This window comes from Eurytemora carolleeae, unplaced genomic scaffold, assembly GCF_000591075.1.
Source record: "Eurytemora carolleeae unplaced genomic scaffold, Eaff_2.0 scaffold362, whole genome shotgun sequence".
NCBI lineage: Eukaryota > Metazoa > Arthropoda > Copepoda > Calanoida > Temoridae > Eurytemora > Eurytemora carolleeae.
The window spans coordinates 81,929-101,225 of record NW_019396498.1 but is presented as its reverse complement, the minus strand read 5'-3'; the positions used below and the strand labels follow the sequence as shown (position 1 = coordinate 101,225).

Genomic DNA, 19,297 nt, shown 5'->3' with positions numbered 1-19,297 from the left:
CTTAAGGAATACTTTCAAATAATTGATGACTTCAAAATCATTTAAAACTAAAAAATCTTAATCATAGTTTCCAGCTGATTAGATTCTTACAAATTGCCATTTTCTGTGCGGAATTGTCGTTCCCGTATTGATAGTACTTTTTATGAATCAAGATATCAAGATGTTGTCTCTTCTGCTAAACTTGTTGAGAAATTTTTCTGGTTAAACCATAATTTGACTTACTTACGACAAAAAGAGGAGAGCGGGGATCGAAGGGGGGGGGGGGGAGAACAGCTTCAAGATTTTAGGGGGAGTGGTAACCACTCCATTATCTACACTCTTGCTTACTAAGCACCTTCCTTCTTTAGAAATCGGAGACGTTTATTAAAATATTAAAGGTCATGAAGAATTTCATCACATCTAAAATTTTACTTTATTACAATTTTTTTCGATGTGGGATCACGCACATATTAAAATGTTTAATAAATCATGAAAGTGCACGGTTGCACCTATCTGTAGATAATATAAAATATTGTTTATTGTTTATGTAATCATGTTGTATTTCAGAACCAGTTACATTCAGAATTGAAAAAAATGAGCAAAGGGGGAAGTAATGTTCTAATGGTCAAGGTAAAGAATACTAACATCTGGTGTTGTTAAGAACAAACACGTTTTTTCATCCACATATTACATAGCTATAGGAAAAAAAGGATAGTTATTGTTTCATGTTTCAATTTGGATTCTGAACCAACTTGAGCAAAACAGATTGATACTTTTAAAAAAATGAGGTTTTAGCAGAAACCCATGAAAAAAGAAAAGAAAAAAAAACATTAAAGCTGTTTGTGCATATACAAAGAACCTGGGTAAAACCATCTCTCTTCTCAGTATATTTAGGTATACGCCGTGAACGTGCTTCCATAGACGTTTTTTACAATAAAAAATTTAGATTTTTTTAAAAGATTTTCTCTATCTCTTTATCTTTAGATTATTTGTTTTTGTTATTTTGTTTAGAAATCTAAAATAAACCGAGAACAGCATGCATTGGAAGAAGCTTTTGAGGTAAATAAGGAAAAAGTATCTTTGAGTAATTATTGTTATTTTGTGAAATCACGTAAAACCAATATGCCGGATATTTGAACCTTGATGGAGAGTTATCGTATATACTGAATATTTAAAATATAGTGCCCTGTAAAATTATGGTTAAAGGATTTGAGTCTTTGCCACAAACTCTGATTTTCTAATCCCCTTATCTTTGCAACCCCAAGTCTATAGAACTTAGATATTTTTAACAATGAGTGCTGTTAGATTAAATAATCTAATTTTGAAATATCAAAGGTTTACACCTGAACCTGATTGCAAAGATAAAGAAATCAGAAAAGTTGAGTTCGTGGCAAAGACTCGATTTCTTTGCAAATGGTTGCAGAATTATTTTCCGTTTCTGAAAATAAAATCTACAAATATGCTTGAATTCCCAAAACAGAGCTCAGGGACGTTTCAAAATTAAATCTTCGACTTGGGGTTTCCATTTTCATGGATTAATTTGGTTCCGGAAAGGCATTTCCTGAAGCTGTCAAAAATGAAAACAATTTAAGGGCGGAACCTTTCTTTCTGATTTCAAATAAATCTACCAACTAAATGCTACACAGAGCTATGAGTTACATTCTGAAAAAAATTAATCCATTTCGAATTGATCCGTTTCTTTGAGTACCAGGGGGTAGATTTCTTCCTAATTGGGTTAAGAAAAAGTCCGCCCTTTTATTTCCAAGTTTTAACATGGTTAAAATTTCTTAACAGGTTCCGTAACCGCCTTTACGGATCAAAATTGTTCGGACAAATTGGAATTTTACTTTATGTATCTTTTCTTCCTTTTGGTCTTGTTTTTATTTCATGTAATTGGAAAGTGAGGGGATAGTTTTACAATTATGGATCGTAACAATGCGTAAGTATCGATCGACCCCTAAGATCTTTGTAACCTAATTTGATATTTAAAACTTTTATCTTATCGAATTCATTATTAAGAAATTGAGTGTTTGGCACAAACTCTGATTTTCTAATCCCTATATCTTTGCAACCCGATGACGTACACATTAGATATTTCAAACTATAAATTTTGTTAGATAATATAATTGAAATTCGAAATATTAAATGGTTAAATTATCAAGTTACAAAGTTTTAAGGATTGTAAATTTGAGTTTGTGGCAATGACTTAATTCCTTTGTCAGATGGCTAAGATAGGATTTTAAATTAGATCTTAATGCTAGGAATCAGTAATCACTCTTCTTTGTTTTTATTTAAGAGAGCAGACAAGAACGGAGATGGAAGATTGAGTATTGAAGAATATTATGATATTCTCAAAAGCCACTCAATAAGGTGAACCATAATATTAGGACTATTGATCATTGAACTGATTCTGCAAAATTTAGAAGACATTTAACATTTAAGATTTGAATTGAATTATTAGATTACACGTTTTTAGCTCATTTTTAACCCAGGCGGGGATTGAGTAAAGAATTTACGTTCTGGAAAATAATAAGATTTTTAAATCGTAGAATTTACAATAAGTTAAACATATAGTTTATATACTAAAATTTGCTATTTCTCTGACAGCATTATTTGTCAGTTCATTTTTAAAGTTTAATTCAAGTAAATAAATAAATGAAAAAGTAGATTGCAAAAGACAAAGTATTAATTTTATTTTAAAATCTTTATCTTTTTGATTTTAGCACGACACAGTCCGAAATCCTACATTTACTGGATATAGCAGACAAAGACAATGATGGGTGAGAATTTAAGAACATAATTTTTGTATTGATTTTGTTAACATATTATAAAAACAAAGAAAAAAGAATATATATTAGAGTGAAATTTACTAGAAAAAAGTGTAAAACGGCCATTTTGTTGTACTGTTTCCATACTGCAGATGTACTTCACATATTTGTGCTATTTAACCTTTTGGGCCCTGGAACATCATTTTATAGAAAATCTAAAATTAATATTAAAAGAAAACCAAATTATGAAATAGGCTGGTTTCATAATTGACCAATGATCATTTCACATAAACTCTATGCCTTTCACGATGATTTTCCGTTATAACTATAAATCAAATGATGTTTTTTATTCACCTAATTCATTATAAAGTTTATTTAACAGCTTTAAAAAATTCTAAATTGAAATTGATAGTTTAGGGAACATACTGTATTAATGTACTCTACTGCATATAATTTGTGAACATTTACATGATTTGTACACTTTGAACTGAAAAAAGTCATACCGAGGAATTGTCTAAATTCCACTCTAATATATATTCTATTCTATATGGATAAAAACGACTCAATCTTATGAACTTTACCCCTAACCTTATTTCACACAAGCTGGAAAAATATTTTGAAAAAAAAATCATTTTTTTAGCCTCACCCCCAGACTACCCATGAGTGTCCAAAAAAAATTTTAGCTCATTCGGTCCAGCCGTTTGACCGGCTATAGGAAACATATATACGAATGTCTTGTTTTAATATATAGATTTCTAAGATTCTTGATAAACTTTGATCTAAGTGTTCCACAATTTTTAGTCCCACTAAGATTAATTCTTCTAATATTAAAATTCTCATTTGTAAGAACAATTTATATTTTTTTAGGTTCATTACAAAGGATGAGTTTATACACGGACAAGCAAAGGAGGTATTTTCTATCAACTTATTAACTTTCCCTTTCATAAAGAAGCTGAGTTTCCTCACAATTAGTTTATATTCGACTTGAAAAATCATAATTGATATTTGAAATGATTGGTGGCATACTTTTATCCACCTAATTTTACAAACATGATTCATCCAAAGAAACTTGGAAATAAAGGAACCTTCGAAGAAATTATTGTAGAAAAGAAACCAGGGAAATAAACCGGGAAAGGAAACATGGAAAACGAAACCTGGAAAAAAGAAACTTGGAAAACGAACCCTAAGGAACAAAATATGGAAAGAGACACATGGGAAAAAAATGGGAAAATAGACATAGAAAGCATCCAGGGGAAATAAATCTGGCCAAATTTTCAATAAATATCAAATTATCTTGATATTGAATTGAATACACCATCTGTAGAGACGAGAGATAGTGACATTTCGTGATTGTAAGGTCTTTTAGAGAACAATATATAATTATCTATGTTTTTTTAACGTTGATTCTTTTTTTAAATCAAAATATTTTGTAGATATCACGAGTCATAATCATAAAAAATTATTGGTACAAATCATATCTTATTTTTATTTCTTTGAAGTCTTTCATATTTAAATTAGATTGCAATCAAGAAATCTGACAATTCCGAAAATAAATCTAAATATGTCCCCGTAAAAGATTCCGAAAATAAATCTAAATATGTCCCCGTAAAAGATTCCGAAAATAAATCTAAATATGTCCCCGTAAAAGATTCCGAAAATAAATCTAGATATGTCCCCGTAAAAAATCATATTTTTACCATCCAAAACTCTCCACATATATTCAGAACTGTATAAACAATGTATTTTTTTCAGGATATGTTTGTTTCAAAATATAGTTGTTATAGAATATATTTGTTTCAGAATATATGTATTACAGAATATATTTGTTACAGAATTTATTCATTACAGAATATATTTGTTACAGAATATATTTGTCACAGACTATATTTATTTCAGAATATATTTGTTTCAGAATATGCTTTTCACAGAATATATTTGTCACAAAATATATTTGTCACAGAATATATTTGTCACAGAATATATTTGTCACATAATATATTTGTTTCAGAATATATTTGTCACAGAATATATTTGTTTCAGAATATATTTGTCACAGAATATATTTGTTTCAGAATATATTTGTCACAGAATATTTTTGTTTCAGAATGACCTGATTGCAGCACAGGAGAAGGCTCGTTTAGCGTTCAACTTTATAGACAAGTGATTAAAACTTTCATTTTATTTTTCTGCAACGAATTAATTTAAAGGTCCACACCTTATATTGATGTTGGGAAGGACATTTTAATTTTAATATTTTGTTATTTCAACTTTAAGAATTTTTGTTAAGATATAACATAAAGGGTGTTAATAATAAACCTCACAAAATGCAAGTTAGCATTTATTGGAGTTAAAAATGATTGAAATAAAGATTAAATATATGTATTAATCTGAAGGTTTGCATATAATTTTGATATTTCTATTTCAGTCATCTATTTCCTTAGATTCCCATTTTTATCTAAAACGAACTAAAATTGACGTGGTATAAAAGCTAGGAAACGCTATGTGCATCTTTTCCATGGGTTAATAAAATCTGTGTTGAAAACTATCTTTAGCTTAACATAATCCTATTGGACAGTTTTTCGTTTTTGAATTTTTTATCTGTATTTTTGTTTTGCACGTTACTGAAACTTTGACCTGAATCCTAATTTTAGTACGTCACAGTTTTATTAGTAATACATGGATGTTAATGATCATTAAAGGGTTTGAGTCCTATTTACAAACTCTCTATCTATTTGCAAACTGATGGTGTAAACCTGATATTTCAACCTTAACTTATTTGATCTAACCCAATGCATAGTTTGAAATATCGAAGATTTACGACATTGGGTAGCAAAGATATAGGGATTAGAAAATCAGAGTTTGTGGCAAAGACTCAATTCCTTTATCACACAACCAATTTTTCTTTTTTGAAGCTATTGCTTTTTATTACCCTTCAGGTCATCAAAACAGAATACTTTCATTTTTTGTACTAAATATGACAATTGAAACTTAAGAAGTTATTTAGACGAAGGGTTTTAGACTAGGAAAGGTAACAGAAAAAAGTGTGTGAAAGAGTTTTGTCATTATTTTTTCCTAAAATTTTTTTTGGGGTTTTTGACCATCTGATTTTGTTGGCTAACTTCATGACTTTTAACCACCTATGTGTTTTTTTTATTAACACCCTTTACTTATTTTACTTATCAATTTTACGAGATTGACTTAAAAACACATATAATGTATACTATACTTTACTTCTTACTGTGTACTATTTTCAAATTCTACGAATGAAAACAGAGAATCTCACAAATCATTTGAACCAATCTTTGAATCGGTTCAGCCGTTTTGTGGTTTATGGGATACAGAAAACCCAGCAAAGAACAAAAAACAATCTAATTTAATTTACATATAGATGAAAATTGTTTCTTACCAAAAACAGCTTTTTATTTGAAAAATGTAAATTCTTCAGAAACAGGGATGGTTATATTACAAAAAACGAGATGTTGGCGACAATAAAGAAACTAACCACACATCAGGTTATTATCACTTAAATATTATATTTTATTGAATACTGAACCTTTATTTATACCAATTTATACCCATTAATAAGAGAGTTTTTCTATACTAATTAAACATTTTACAATGCACGGGATGAAATAAATAAGATTTTGAAGTAAAAATAACTGGACAATATTCAGTCTATTGAGAATGAGATGCTTCAATGAATATCCATATCAAGTTGTATCCTAGTTACTCGTGACTTTAGTCCTTATTTAATTTAGTTTAATTTTGTCCTCTTCCTGTGCCAGAAAATTAAATCACTTTGGCTTTTAAAACAATTATACCTGCAGTTATTTATGCAAGTTATAATTGGAATATATAATTCGAAATAAATCTTTGCAAAAAACTAATGAGTTTCATTGTAGGTTGATGCAGTGTTCTACAGGTGAGACTTTGTAAATATAATTCAAGAAGTGCAAGATTAAAGAAAGAAGAGAAAGCACCTAAAATATCCAGTATTAAAGGGAGTGTAAACCTAACTTAAAGTGGCGCTCCATTTATTCGTAGACCGGTATATCCGATACATCTATCTATATCTTAAATCAATTTGTCTGTCTTATTTGTCGCCATGGAGTTCCAGTCACTCTATTTATAGCTGAAAGAATAAGAATATCTGAGTTGTCAATGATCAGACCATTAAACGAAGACTTGTTTTGTGTCAATGATAGTTGAATTTAATGAGAAATAATGCATTGCAGTAGTACTTCTTATAAATAGTATAATTTACTTAGTCAATCCTGTAAAACAACGTTTTTATATTAATTACAAAAGCTATATCTCTGACCCAGAAAAAAAACCTAGACAGAAAATTTCATTCAACTGCTAGTTGAGCCAGCATTTTTTAAATGTTGTAAATTAAAACAAATTTTGCACAAAATTTTCAGGCTTAAATCAAATATTCGTATACTGCACTAATATATTTAGAAATAGGGATATATAGAAAGATGAAAATTTCTTTGTATGATAATTGCAGGACTGCAGTATGGTTTTGGTGAATTATTTAGCCGTACAAAGCATAGGGGTGTCAGAAATTATTTTTTAACATTTTTTAAAACCAGATAAATTTTTTTTTCGGCATATTTTTTTAAAATTCATTTAATGAGGCTAAGTCAAAATAAGTATTGATAAATATTGCTTTATATCGAGTAGATATTCTTAAACATACCGATGTAAAACCTTTCAGAAAGCAGGAAAGATTCTGCATATGATATTGCCAAACCAAACAAAATAATTTTAACAAAAATATTTAGTATTTATAAATAAGCGTTTTAGGTATAATTTTATTCTAGTTTTGCATAATTTCCATTCATGTAAAAGCTGGTTTAACACTTAACAATAAACAACTGGTCTCTCAACAGAGGGAGGGATGGCAACCACGCCAATTTTTAATCCCAAAAATCTGCTTTATGGAAAGTGCTTGTAACAGGGTTCTCAGATTTCTCCTTTGTTCTGAGGCTACTGGGGTGGTACTTGGAGGGGAAGGGGGGGTTAGTGGGTGGTACCAAATTTTTATTTTTTGCAAAAATATTAAGTATTTATATAGAAGCATTCATGGTATAATTTTATTCTAGTTTTTCATTATTTCCATTCATGTAAAAGCTGGTTTAAAACTAAACAGCTAACAGCTGTTTTATTAACGGAGGGAGGAATGGCAACCTCGCCAATTAATCCCTAAACCTGCTTTATGAATGCTAGATACTGTGGGGTACTAGGGAGTACTAGAGGTACTAGGGGTACTGTGGGGTTACTGCTGGGCACTGCTAGGTACCGCGGGGTACTGTGAGATATTGCCGAGTACTGTGGGTTTCTGCTGGGAACTGGGGGGTTCTGGGAGGTATTACAAGGTAGTGTGGTGGTACTGTAGGGTACTAGGGAAGGACCTGCGGAGTACTGCAGAGTAAGGCGGAGTAGTGCGGGTTACTGTGGAATAATGGGGGGTACTGGGAGGTAAATACTTTGGTACTGTGGTGTACTGCAAGTACTGGGCAGAACGGGGGGGGGGGTACAGAACTCGTAGTGCCCCGCAGTACCCCGAAGTCCCCTGCAGTACCCTGAAGTATCTTCCAGTACCCTGAAGTATCTTCCAGTACCCTGAAGTATCTTCCAGTACCCTGAAGTACCCCGCAGTAACCCTGCCGTGCTCAGCAGCACCCCTCAGTACCCCTCAGTATTAAACTTTATTCGGTTTATAGGACGTTTAAAAAAAATATGCTAAAAAATAATTGCTGGCAGCCCTAGGCTTTGAACGGCTATATAAAGATGGTACACCTTCTTTATATTCACGATTCATAAAAAGGTTCAAAACGATGATTTATACACATTTGACATTGTGCCTTAATATTGTCATCTTAAAGAAACTAAATGAAAATAGAAGCTTTTATTTAATTCACGAGTTTTTCTAGCTTCCTTCATTGTTTCTTCAATAAATGTTAGAATGACCATGTTGATCATTCCTTAAAGCCACTCAAAAACAATTCTGAAAAAGTGTGTAGTTTTTATAGGGGAAGAAACCTAACCGTGATTTGGTTTGGGTCAAATCAGCAAATATTTCCAAATTATGGATTGTTTCAAAAGTTGGTTTATGTTCCAAAACGCGTTAAAGATTCAAATTCGTGATATGTGCGAAAATGGAAAACCTTGAATTGTTTCAAAAATGGTATGTGTTTTCAGTGGAACAGAATGATTCCTAACAGTTTTAATTTTAGAAAGGAAGTAAATAGCGTTATTTGTAGTTCTCGCCATGCTTTCGAAACAATTGAAGGTTTTCTATTTTCGCACTTATACCGAATTCAAATCTTGGACGCATTTTGGAACATAAACAAACTTTTAAACAATCCATAATTTGAAAATATTCAACAATTCAGAATAAAACGCACTTTCGTAAATAATTTACAGAATAGCATGAAAATATTTTATCTTCTAAATTGTTCTAAAATCTGTTTTGCACATTATACTGTTTCCTCCAGTTCAATAAAAATTTCCCGTATTTTTGGAACTTTCTTCTCCTGTATTTGCACTCGGCAAAGGAAGAGTTATTAAAACGTTGATTATAATAATTGTGCTCAAACCTGACATTCAGTGTCAGGTTTGGAACATAAACACGGTTTGGAACTTTCTTCCCTGTATTATGTATTTACATATAATATCTGTGTATCAGGAATGACCACGATGGGGACGGAAAACTATCCCAGGAGGAGTTCACCAACATGATGATCAAGGAGCACAAGTAGCTCTTCTTATCATCATCATCGTCAAGATGATAAATATCTTAATTCTTTAACTTATTCACTTTTACAGTTTACAAACTTTTAATATCTACATGTACATTTTTTAGACTATACAATGGTCACCTGAATGAGGGTAGGAAGGCCAACCACAACAATTTTTTCGTCCGAGCCACATTCTCCTCAATTTCTCGTCCGAGCCACCTCGAAATTCTCGTCCCTTCAATATTATTTTTTTAAGTGTCTAATCCTTCCAGATAATAGTATTTTTAAGAATCGAGCCACGTTAGGTAATAAATGAAATATCAAATTTTTATAAAACCAAAATAAAAGTTTCAAGTGAATTAAAGATTTCAAGTTTAATGTCTTAAAAAATGTTCACCTTTTTTACGCGCAATTTCAGATATTCCTGGTGTAGAATGCCGCAAATAATTCCAAGTTTAAAGAACCTCAATCTTTTTTGTTTACTATAGTAAAAACCATGGTGGTTCCATGGGGAAAATTATAGGCAGAGGAATGCCGAATATTTTGCTATTTATTTTATATCACGAAGATTAGCCATTACGGAGACAGAAGATATTTAAGTTTTACCTGAACAAAGTTTGACATCATTCTCATGGGTTTTAATATTCTATATATCCATATTTTATGCCCTAACATGGCCAGATTCTTAAAAATAGTTTTATCTTCCAGAATTGGAACCTTTTTAACACAAAATAATCAAAGGACGAGGATTCCGAGGTGGCTCGGACGAGAAAATGAGGAGATTGTGGCTCGGACGAGAATTTGTTGTGGCTGGCTTTCCTCCCTTCCCTAAATAAATCGGAAAAGTATCAAATCAATATCAAATCTATGAACATAGATGTTTTTCAAAATATTTTGATGATCTTTAAAATAACTATATGAAGTTGTTAAACTCCATGCATTTAAAAACTTTCTAAATATCTCTGATACGTACATATTTTACCGCACAAAACAATTTCTCGTTTCATTCGTTAAATGTACAAAGGTAAATTATTTTTAACTTGTCAATTAGCTAGATTTTGGTCAACTTATTAGCAGATGACCAAAATATATCGGAATGATTTTCATCTTTCTTTTTCTTAATTTGAAATGCCAACCAGGATTTTGTGTTTTAGTACTGTTATATCTCTGAAAATGTTTCCCGAACAGCTTCTCAGATTTTCAAGTTTAAACAGTTACCCATAACAAAACCATAATGGGCGTTTCTAATCAAAATTAAGAACGAAGATGACAATCATTCGGTTTATATTGGTCATAACTGTTTCAAGCCTAATCATTATCACAGTTATTTCCTCAACTAGGGAATGTTTTTTTCTTAAATAATGTAATTTAATTTTGGACAAAAATTAGGTATGTTTTGAATACATATTTTAACATTTTAGAAATATATGCACAATTATTGTCAAACTATCGAATTTACCTATGTCATGCTTTGGTCCAATTTATTCGTTTGGCGTTCATTGTTCTACAAAATAGCATTACAATATATATTTTTCTTCAGCCAGAAAATTTTTGAGACCCATGTCATTCCACTTTTCAAAAGGCATTGTTTAATGTGTTAATATGGTTATTCCTTTTTTTAGCTTTCATGTATCGTTAAATAATCAATAAACATAATAAACTTGATTACTGTAATGTTTGAAACCAGGAGAATATTTAGAAACACCTCGACAAATTATTTTGATGCTGTTTATTGTACAATCAAACTTAACGTCTCAGGGGTTGATAGGTTCTCAGGGGTTGATAGGTTCTCAGGGGTTGATAGGTTCTCAGGGGTTGATAGGTTCTCAGGGGTTGATAGGTTCTCAGGGGTTGATAGGTTCTCAGGGGTTGATAGGTTCTCAGGGGTTGATAGGTTCTCAGGGGTTGATNATAATGCCATAAAAATTAACTTTTTTTCTGGTAAAGACTATTATTTTGTGTATTTATTTTGTTTACCAACCAATAAAAACGAGGATGGATGGATGGTTGATGGATGAAAAATGTATGGTTAATGGATGAAGGATGGATTGTGTATGAAAGTGAATATTATGAATACAAAACCCACTCAAGATTAAACATTAAACATATTTCAGGGGAAGAAAGTTCCGAACCCTGATTTGGCCCAAACCTGACACTAAGTGTGCAAACATATTTTTGCCCCCCCCCCTAAACATTTTTAGGCGAGGGCGGACAATAAAAATGTATATTATACTCAAACAATAAAAGATATAACCGTGCTAACCGGACATTCAGTAAGTCAACTCATCTGATATGATAAAAAACGATATCTGTTCTGGTTAATATAAATCACAAATTATAATTACTTTACAATTTACATAAATATAAATTAATTATTCATCAATATTTCAAATATGTACATTGTACATTGTACTCATCAAAAAATCATGATTTTACATGAAAAATATTTTTTTGATATGACATATCACACAACATTCGCGGTGAACATGTAGGATTAATTTAATAGTTGTACTACAGTATTAAAGCTTTATTATAATAAGTGGCAGAACTTATAGTGAAAATATCTAAAATACTTAATAAACCCCCTTTCCCTTTCCCAGGAATTCATGAATCGCTAAATTGCAAAACAGAGTGGACTTTCCCCCCCCCCCCTACAGAGGGGGGCAAGGCTTCTTATGGGAGGGGCATACCCCCCCCTTAATCAGGCTTGCCCCCCCCCCCCCCCCTAGTTGCGCGCCTGAACTAATTTCAAATTGCTAATCTCTACACATCCATTTCATCCGATATTTTGGTATACTGAATACTAGATGGTGCATAGTTTTAATCAAAGATGCTCTATGTTTGTATGACCAAAGTCTTTCGGTTTACTAGTATTGCCTATAGATGGGTACATAGTATATTTACATATATCATATAAAATAACCATATCATATCTCCAAAGAAAGTGTTAATATAAAGATATATAATATATTCTTATGTTACTGTGTTACGTATATATATTATAGAGTATATATCTCCCTGAATTAATGCGTAGCATTTTTGTTAAGATTCTCTCTGTAAGCTCTTCAGTTTAGTTTCTGCTTCAGGCCGAATTTATCGTCGTCAGCAGGCTAGTGTCTGTGTGTCTGTCAGTTTTTAAGTCTATTTGACTCTCAATTTGTGTAATATTCTGTTTGCGCGTTTGTTAAATTAAAAGTCTGTGTTTCCGTCATGCAGTTAAAAGTCTTTGTGTCCGTCAGTTAAGAGTCCTTTTGTCCGTCGGTTTATCTGTCAGTTAAGAGTCTGTAGGTCTGTTTTTTTAAGAGCTGAGCGTCTGTTTGTCAAGAATCTGTTAGCTTAGTTAGCTAAGACTCTGTATGCATACGTCAGTTGATGGTATAGATACAGAATCAGTTTGTCATCATGATACAGAAACAATTCTTTTGAAACCACTTTGATGTCCTTACTCGTTTTCCTTATCTATGCAATATAATACCTACTTTTAACAAGCAAAGGTTGTCAAATATCGACAGTCATCTACAATAACTTCTTAAATAAATTGCCGATCAAAGGAATGTTTTTAACATATCCATATATTTTTTAGGTCTGAAATAAAACAGTAGTTTTATAAAATATAAGCTAAAAGAAAAAAGTGTGGATATTATATAATCAAGTGAATCTTTAAACTTATAGTTCTGCTTAAAATCCAGTTTTTAAATCTAGTTTTTTATCTGAATTCCAGAACTAACTTGAAGGCCTGGCTAGGTCAGCTGATCACATAGATAGATATTTAAATAGACAATACATGGACTCTAACGATAGCTATATACGCACACAGTTAAAGGAAAGGAGAGCTAGGTGCATCTAAAAACACAAAAATGTGATTTTAAATTTTGGCTGTGTTTTAGTCTACTGACATACGTCTTAGTTTTCAGACACTCAACATTTTCAAACTTACGATAGGGGTCACCTTGGTGACGCTTTTACCTGATATAGTTACTGCATGCCTACAGTGATTCCCACTGTGCGCTGAGAATATATAATCTTTATAAGATTTGGCAGTAATACCCGTTTCTGTATATAGTACGGTCTAGTCTGTGTATTACGTAAACTCGTACACAATATTCAAAGGAATTGAGTATTTGCCACAAACTCTGATTTTTAATACCTGTCTCTTTGCAACCCAAAGTAGTAGACCTTAGATATTTCAAACTATGAATTCTGTTTGATCAAATAATCTAAGTTTGAAATATCAAAGGTTTATACCATCAGGTTGCATGAATATTGGATTAGAAGTTTCTAGTTTGTGGCAAAAAGACTCAATTCCTTTCCAAATAAAATGGCATTACTTATACAATAATGGTTTTGCAAAACTTTTTTCTTTTATTTTGGTATTGTTATCATAGTTTAGCTCGAACCAACGATATTTTTTAAATGCAAGTATATCAAGAAATATTTGGAAGAAAATTTTTTTATAATCCTACCCGCCCCCCGACTATAAAAGCTAGAAAAAGATAAAAATTATTTAAGGTATTTAGAACTTTCAACATTTTTAACATCTTCGACTTCATATATTGTACAGACAGATTCAAGAAATATACATTGATTGGGAAATGTCATAGCTGATGCTATATATATATATATGCTTACTGCAGTAGGGGGGGGGGGAGATAAAAAAAAATCCAGTGTCAAAGCATCATTCTTATTTGTGCAAGGGGAGTGTAAAATTAAACATCTGCGGCTTAAGATCGTGAAAATATACACTTTGACAACCATAGATAATAATTACGAAGACTCATTAGTTGTTAGTTAAGTATGCTGTTACAACACAAGTGACAAGTTTTAGAAAATGACTGGCGTTTCTCAAAGCTTTGGTCCTTCTCTAACACCAGTTGTGGTAGTACAAAAATGTATAATTGTATGGTCTTTAAAATACGTTTATGTTGCATGTAATAGTTCTATTATTGTAATGAATTTTGACGTAACAATATTTTGCTTAAAAAGGTCGACATTTTTTTGTTTTCGGGTCTAAGGGTCGTAATAAAGGAATCACTTTATACTGTATGCAGATCAAAAATACAAAACAAATTCCTTCCCGTTTAAGCTAAAGCCAAGAAACACCAATTGACCAAATAAAAATTCTGTCTTAATTTAAAACAATTTCACCAACTATTTTTTTATACTTGGGAAACTTTAAAAATACAATGTTTTTCTTATAAAGGATGAGACTTTGATGATGACTTAAATTTCTGAATATAACGAGCTGAAGGTGGACGTATGGGTTTTGTCTGAAATATAATATTTTAATGGGATATTTAATTATTTCTCAAAGAAAGAAACAAGCCTAACATTACAACCTTTTTTTAAAAACGCTACAACTCTGAACACTTCAGGATAACTAGAACTAGAGTTCAGGAATAGATTATGGTGATATTTAAAAATAATTCAGTTTATCTTTGGTTTTATTTACTCTGGAATTCTTGATATCTTAACATCGTACCTCACAGATCTATCAGATAGGACAAGAGAGATATAGTTTTCCATTGTCGACAACTTTTGCCTACAATATTATAGCTGAGAAGATAACTATGTACAGATTCAGTATTGATAAGAAGTTATGCCCGACTGCTTCTACTGTTCTATCTGTGTAAACTGTGCCCTTCACCCCGCCCCTCCTAGAACCCTTTAGCATAAAGCTGCGAGATTTTAAATTCTAGTAATAGTATCAATAGACCTGGCCTACTGTGATCAAACAAATACAGTTTTATATAAGTCGACCCAGAAATATAAACATTATCTTTAGCTTTTAGGACACTTCGCGTCACTTTGTAAAATATACATTGATTTTCATACAATTCGTAATTTTTTAACATTTATAAATAAATAAATTTAGCTGTTTTTTCTGCTTTAATTCAATTCAAAATTTCTTTTAATTGAACGGGTTACGCGTATTTGATGGCCCCGTAACACCGCTAAACCATTGTGCCCAAATTGTTGGTCGGAACGGACGCCCACTTAAATTCAATGCGGATAATGTACAAAGAAAAATGTTTTTATTTAAAGTAATTTAAATCATTACATCGCATCCAGGGATCTTAATTGGTAAAGAGAGGTGATAGAGAGATAGTAATGTCTGAAAGGTCGTATTATCACCTCAACAATTTGATTAACTAGCTGGTGATTCATAAATACATTTAGATAAATTATTAATAATTTTCATCCCTGTAAAAGAAAATAATTGTAACAGTTTTCATAAAAAAAACTTATTAAAAAAGATCAATGAATCAAAATATTTCAGTGATTTTTATTATTTAATGATCTATTCTTCTCAACTCTTCTTCCAAAACCTTCTCCTGTAACCTAAGTGTCTCAATCAGTAGAACGAGATCATTTACTCCAACATCATCTGTTAAAGTACTCCTGTTCTCCAGATCAATCTGAGAATCCTGGTCCTTTCTCATCTCTTGCTTCCTCCTACACTCCTGTTCTGTCATCCACATTTGCTCCACTTTACAGTTCTGCTCCAGTGTGACACTATGACGGAATGTTTTATTGAGCTGAATCTCCATTATCCCCCGTCTCCGGGTTGTCTCCTGAAGTTTTGTCTCCAGGAACATTTTAAGTTCCAGCTCCAGTTTCTCCTCCTCCTCCTCTATACACATCATTAGCCTAGACATGATATTGTTCCAAGTTAAGTATTTCACGCAATGGAACGGGATACTACTTACTATAGTTAGTAGTTATGTGTCCTGAACTGATCCTGTGGGTTTGACCAAGTGGAAAGAACTGACCGTTTTCTGCGCAATTAAAAGGGGGGAAGATTAAATCCGGTTATTCTGGTTACCCCCTCCCTCCTCCCTCCCCTCTACTCCAACTTCATTCTATTCGGCTGGAACATATCACCCACTCAAATGACCGTCAAACTGAACTGTCTGATTGCACACCGGTTGGAATACATTAAATATGAATTGAATACATGATAAAAATGAATATAAAGGAATTGAGTCTTTGCCACAAATTCAGTTTTTGTAAAACCTATACCTTTGCAACCTTATGATGTAAACCTTTGATATTTCAAACTTACATTATTTGATCTAATAGCATTCATAGTTTGAAAAATTAAAGGTCTACGGCATTGGGTTGCAACGATATTGAAATTAGAAAATCAGAGTTTGTGGCAAAAACTCAATTTCTTTACATTAAATTTCAACAAGTTTTCAATTCATCCTTTTAACCCATGAAGCCGTAAATATGTCGTATAATTAAAAGGCCGGACACAACTTATTTGAATCTGTTTAAGAGAGTTAAAATCTTTCTCTCCTCTCTCAATGGTCAATAAATAGTTCGGAATTTTGATAAATGAGAAAGGAAAGAGATTTCAACCTTTTAGAATTTATCAGTTTAAAATTAGCCACCTTTGACTAAAAAAGATAAGTTTGATTTTTTTACTTTCAGAATTCTAGAATTCTAGAACAGTTTTTTGATTTCGGAATAATTTTATCTCCTTAATGATTTTATTACACAACCGGACAAATATACAAATCATTTTCTGGAATCTGAGACATTTTATTTTATTGCTACCCCCATACAAGCCCATTGTGCAGGAGCTCTCCTGATACAACTCTTGATTTAAAGATATATCGTGATAAATGATCAGTACTAAACAAAGTGACCAAGATACCCGGGTTTGTAAGACCTAATTTAATAAATACAAATAAATGCATTTGAAGTTAGTGATTTCATTTGATAAAAAATAGCCTTGTTGTCTGCTGATAATCTAAGCTTAAGATGTTTTTTCTTATTCGGTTAGCAAACTGTAGAATTCCATGAAATATTAAAATTTGTTAAACTATTTGTTTTCAGATTTGAAGTGAGAAGCCTGTACAATGTTGAAGATACCACGGGCACCAGGGGGAAGGAGAAGAACAGATTCATTTTCTAATCTAGGAACAATACAATAAGCAGTACAATAGTAAACAGTATTCGCTGCAGTACAATAAAGTACACAATGGACTGCAGTAAAATAGTATACAGTGTACAGTACACAGTATTTTCAAAATTATTTGTACAATATGGAGTTCAATAGTACACGGTGACCACACTTGCGCAGTATAAATTTTGTTTGTAAACAGAAAACAGTTGAATTTTCGTTATGAAAGGTCGCTAAGGATTTTGTTATTTTCAATTAAACTATTTCTAAAAAAGTGCTCTAACAATTATAGAAATATATCTATTGCAACATTTTATTATTACAAAATCCGCAGCTACATTTCTGAAGTAAATGAAAACCGAAGACCTCCTTCATTCTACAGATTTCGAGTTCTCATTGTAGTTTACATTATGCAGTGCTACTGCTACAGGGTGTCCCACGAAACATGACAATAGCAAGACGATTTTAAATTTGAGAAAGTCAGTCTTGCTGTATTTATTACATGCCTTTTTTGTGCTGTCAATATGTCTGGAGATATTGAGATTTCGTTTAGATTTCAATTTTAATATATAAAACCTAATTTGTTGAAATCTGAACCAAATGTCAGACACCCTGTATCTTAGCCCTACTTTAATTGTAATATATGTAGTATACAAAATCTTACATAAGTATTGCAATAAGCGTTTTGAAAATACAAAACATTTTAACAAATATTTACTAATTACTAACTATTGTATGGTATTCAGAAACCCCAGTTCATCCAAATGCACCAGGAATTTAGTATTTTTATAATCTAATTTTAATAGTTATATTCAAATGCTTAATCCATTTGAAATCTTTAACATTTTACAGTTTTAGAATCCGAACAATTTTTAATTTTTTTTTATTCTTTTGGGATATCAAATATAATTCAAAAACTGAAAGGACGTCGTAATTTTGTAAAAAAAAATCATTAAAAATTAACAATCAAGTGAACATTTTTCTTTTATTTGTTGAAATTTTGAATTTTGATAAAAGTTTCAATTCCCTTTATATTTGGGAGCGTAACGTCTTTTTTACGTTACGTTGTTAAATTTGGACAGTATAAAAAATATACTTTAATCTAGCTCCTACTCCTGCTAACTCCTTTATCCCAGCCTCCTTCCTAGATTCAGCTCCTTCCTACATAGATTCATCTTTACTGAACCTTCCACCTTCCCAACTCCTACAGGTTTACATATTATTATTTCAAGCAATTTTAGGGATCTATATATATAGAATTGTTAGATGGGTGAATTATTTAGTGGGACTATAGTCGAAGAAAGGGCAGAATAGTCAGCTAAAAAGATCAAGTATAGAGCCGATCATCAAGGGACAGAACATGAACCAGAACTATTCAGGAAACGGAACCACTCAGGAAACGGAACTACTCAGAGAAACGAATCGATAAATGGCTAGATAGATCAATCGACATTGTTGTCAAGGGGCGGAATCGATCCAAAGGAAAGGATTGAGTTGTAAATCAATCGACAGATCCAATCAGATAGCAGCAGCGATTGCAGATTAACCTGAGCAATGGTATACAAGAATAGATCAAGGAACGAAACTGCACTCAGAGAAAGAACAATAAATCGCTTGACAGAACCGATCCAGGGACACAGCCGATCAACTATAATCTGCAAATTATGATTTATGAATTTCTCCTTCTCATTCCTCCGTCTCAAACCCCCTTTTTTCAATGCTTTTATGATCAGCTGTGGCACTGGCAACAGGCTTTATGCATAGCAACAGTCACAAGTACTTTTCCCAACTGGAAAATATAAAATTATACATAATATATGAGTTAGAGAAATTAGAAAAATGCAGTTTTTCCTCAACGATATTTTAGTTCAAGAGTACATTTAAAACACTCTATC

General features: G+C 31.8%; 3 protein-coding genes and 1 long non-coding RNA gene across 8 annotated transcripts in view; 3 read left to right on the top strand and 1 right to left on the bottom strand.

Moving 5' to 3' along the window:
* Positions 1-525: 525 nt before the first annotated feature.
* On the top strand, positions 526-9,580 carry LOC111704412 (calmodulin). The gene is made up of 9 exons (XM_023476649.1): positions 526-609; positions 991-1,038; positions 2,276-2,349; positions 2,703-2,759; positions 3,615-3,657; positions 4,852-4,907; positions 6,193-6,259; positions 6,650-6,669; positions 9,442-9,580. The coding sequence occupies exons 1-9, from the start codon at positions 574-576 to the stop codon at positions 9,512-9,514; spliced, it is 474 nt and encodes a 157-aa protein (XP_023332417.1). The 5' UTR covers positions 526-573; the 3' UTR covers positions 9,515-9,580.
* Positions 9,566-19,297, top strand: part of LOC111704411 (hexokinase) — a 24,691-nt gene continuing 14,959 nt past the window's right edge. For 3 of the 4 annotated variants that reach the window (XM_023476646.1, XM_023476645.1, XM_023476648.1), the window contains exons 1-5: positions 9,566-9,580; positions 15,581-15,584; positions 17,336-17,419; positions 18,149-18,175; positions 18,509-18,612. In XM_023476646.1, coding sequence (XP_023332414.1) covers positions 17,359-17,419; positions 18,149-18,175; positions 18,509-18,612 — 192 coding nt within the window. In that variant the 5' untranslated portion in view covers positions 9,566-9,580; positions 15,581-15,584; positions 17,336-17,358. Of the gene's footprint in view, positions 9,581-12,583; positions 12,603-15,580; positions 15,585-17,335; positions 17,420-18,148; positions 18,176-18,508; positions 18,613-19,297 lie in introns of those variants that run through there. The other variant, XM_023476647.1, reaches the window with a different exon arrangement.
* Positions 15,648-16,416, bottom strand: LOC111704413 (uncharacterized). Its single transcript, XM_023476650.1, has 2 exons — positions 16,201-16,416; positions 15,648-16,141 (listed from the first exon to the last, which is right to left on the bottom strand). The coding sequence occupies exon 2, from the start codon at positions 16,135-16,137 to the stop codon at positions 15,784-15,786; it is 354 nt and encodes a 117-aa protein (XP_023332418.1). The 5' UTR covers positions 16,138-16,141; positions 16,201-16,416; the 3' UTR covers positions 15,648-15,783.
* Positions 17,436-18,010, top strand: LOC111704414 (uncharacterized). 2 transcript variants are annotated; one of them, XR_002765820.1, is made up of 2 exons: positions 17,436-17,631; positions 17,751-18,010. It is a non-coding gene; the product is annotated as an uncharacterized LOC111704414 (long non-coding RNA). The 2 variants fall into 2 exon arrangements; XR_002765821.1 differs by having other exon boundaries at positions 17,737-18,010.

Bases quoted from the DNA above. Each gene is read 5' to 3' on its own strand.
- LOC111704412 (XM_023476649.1), top strand. From the start codon at position 574: ATGAGCAAAGGGGGAAGTAATGTTCTAATGGTCAAG. The intron at 4,908-6,192 runs GTGATTAAAACT...TAAATTCTTCAG, and splicing joins GCGTTCAACTTTATAGACAA to AAACAGGGATGGTTATATTA. The intron at 6,260-6,649 runs GTTATTATCACT...GTTTCATTGTAG, and splicing joins AGAAACTAACCACACATCAG to GTTGATGCAGTGTTCTACAG.
- LOC111704413 (XM_023476650.1), bottom strand. From the start codon at position 16,137: ATGATGTGTATAGAGGAGGAGGAGGAGAAACTGGAGCTGGAACTTAAA.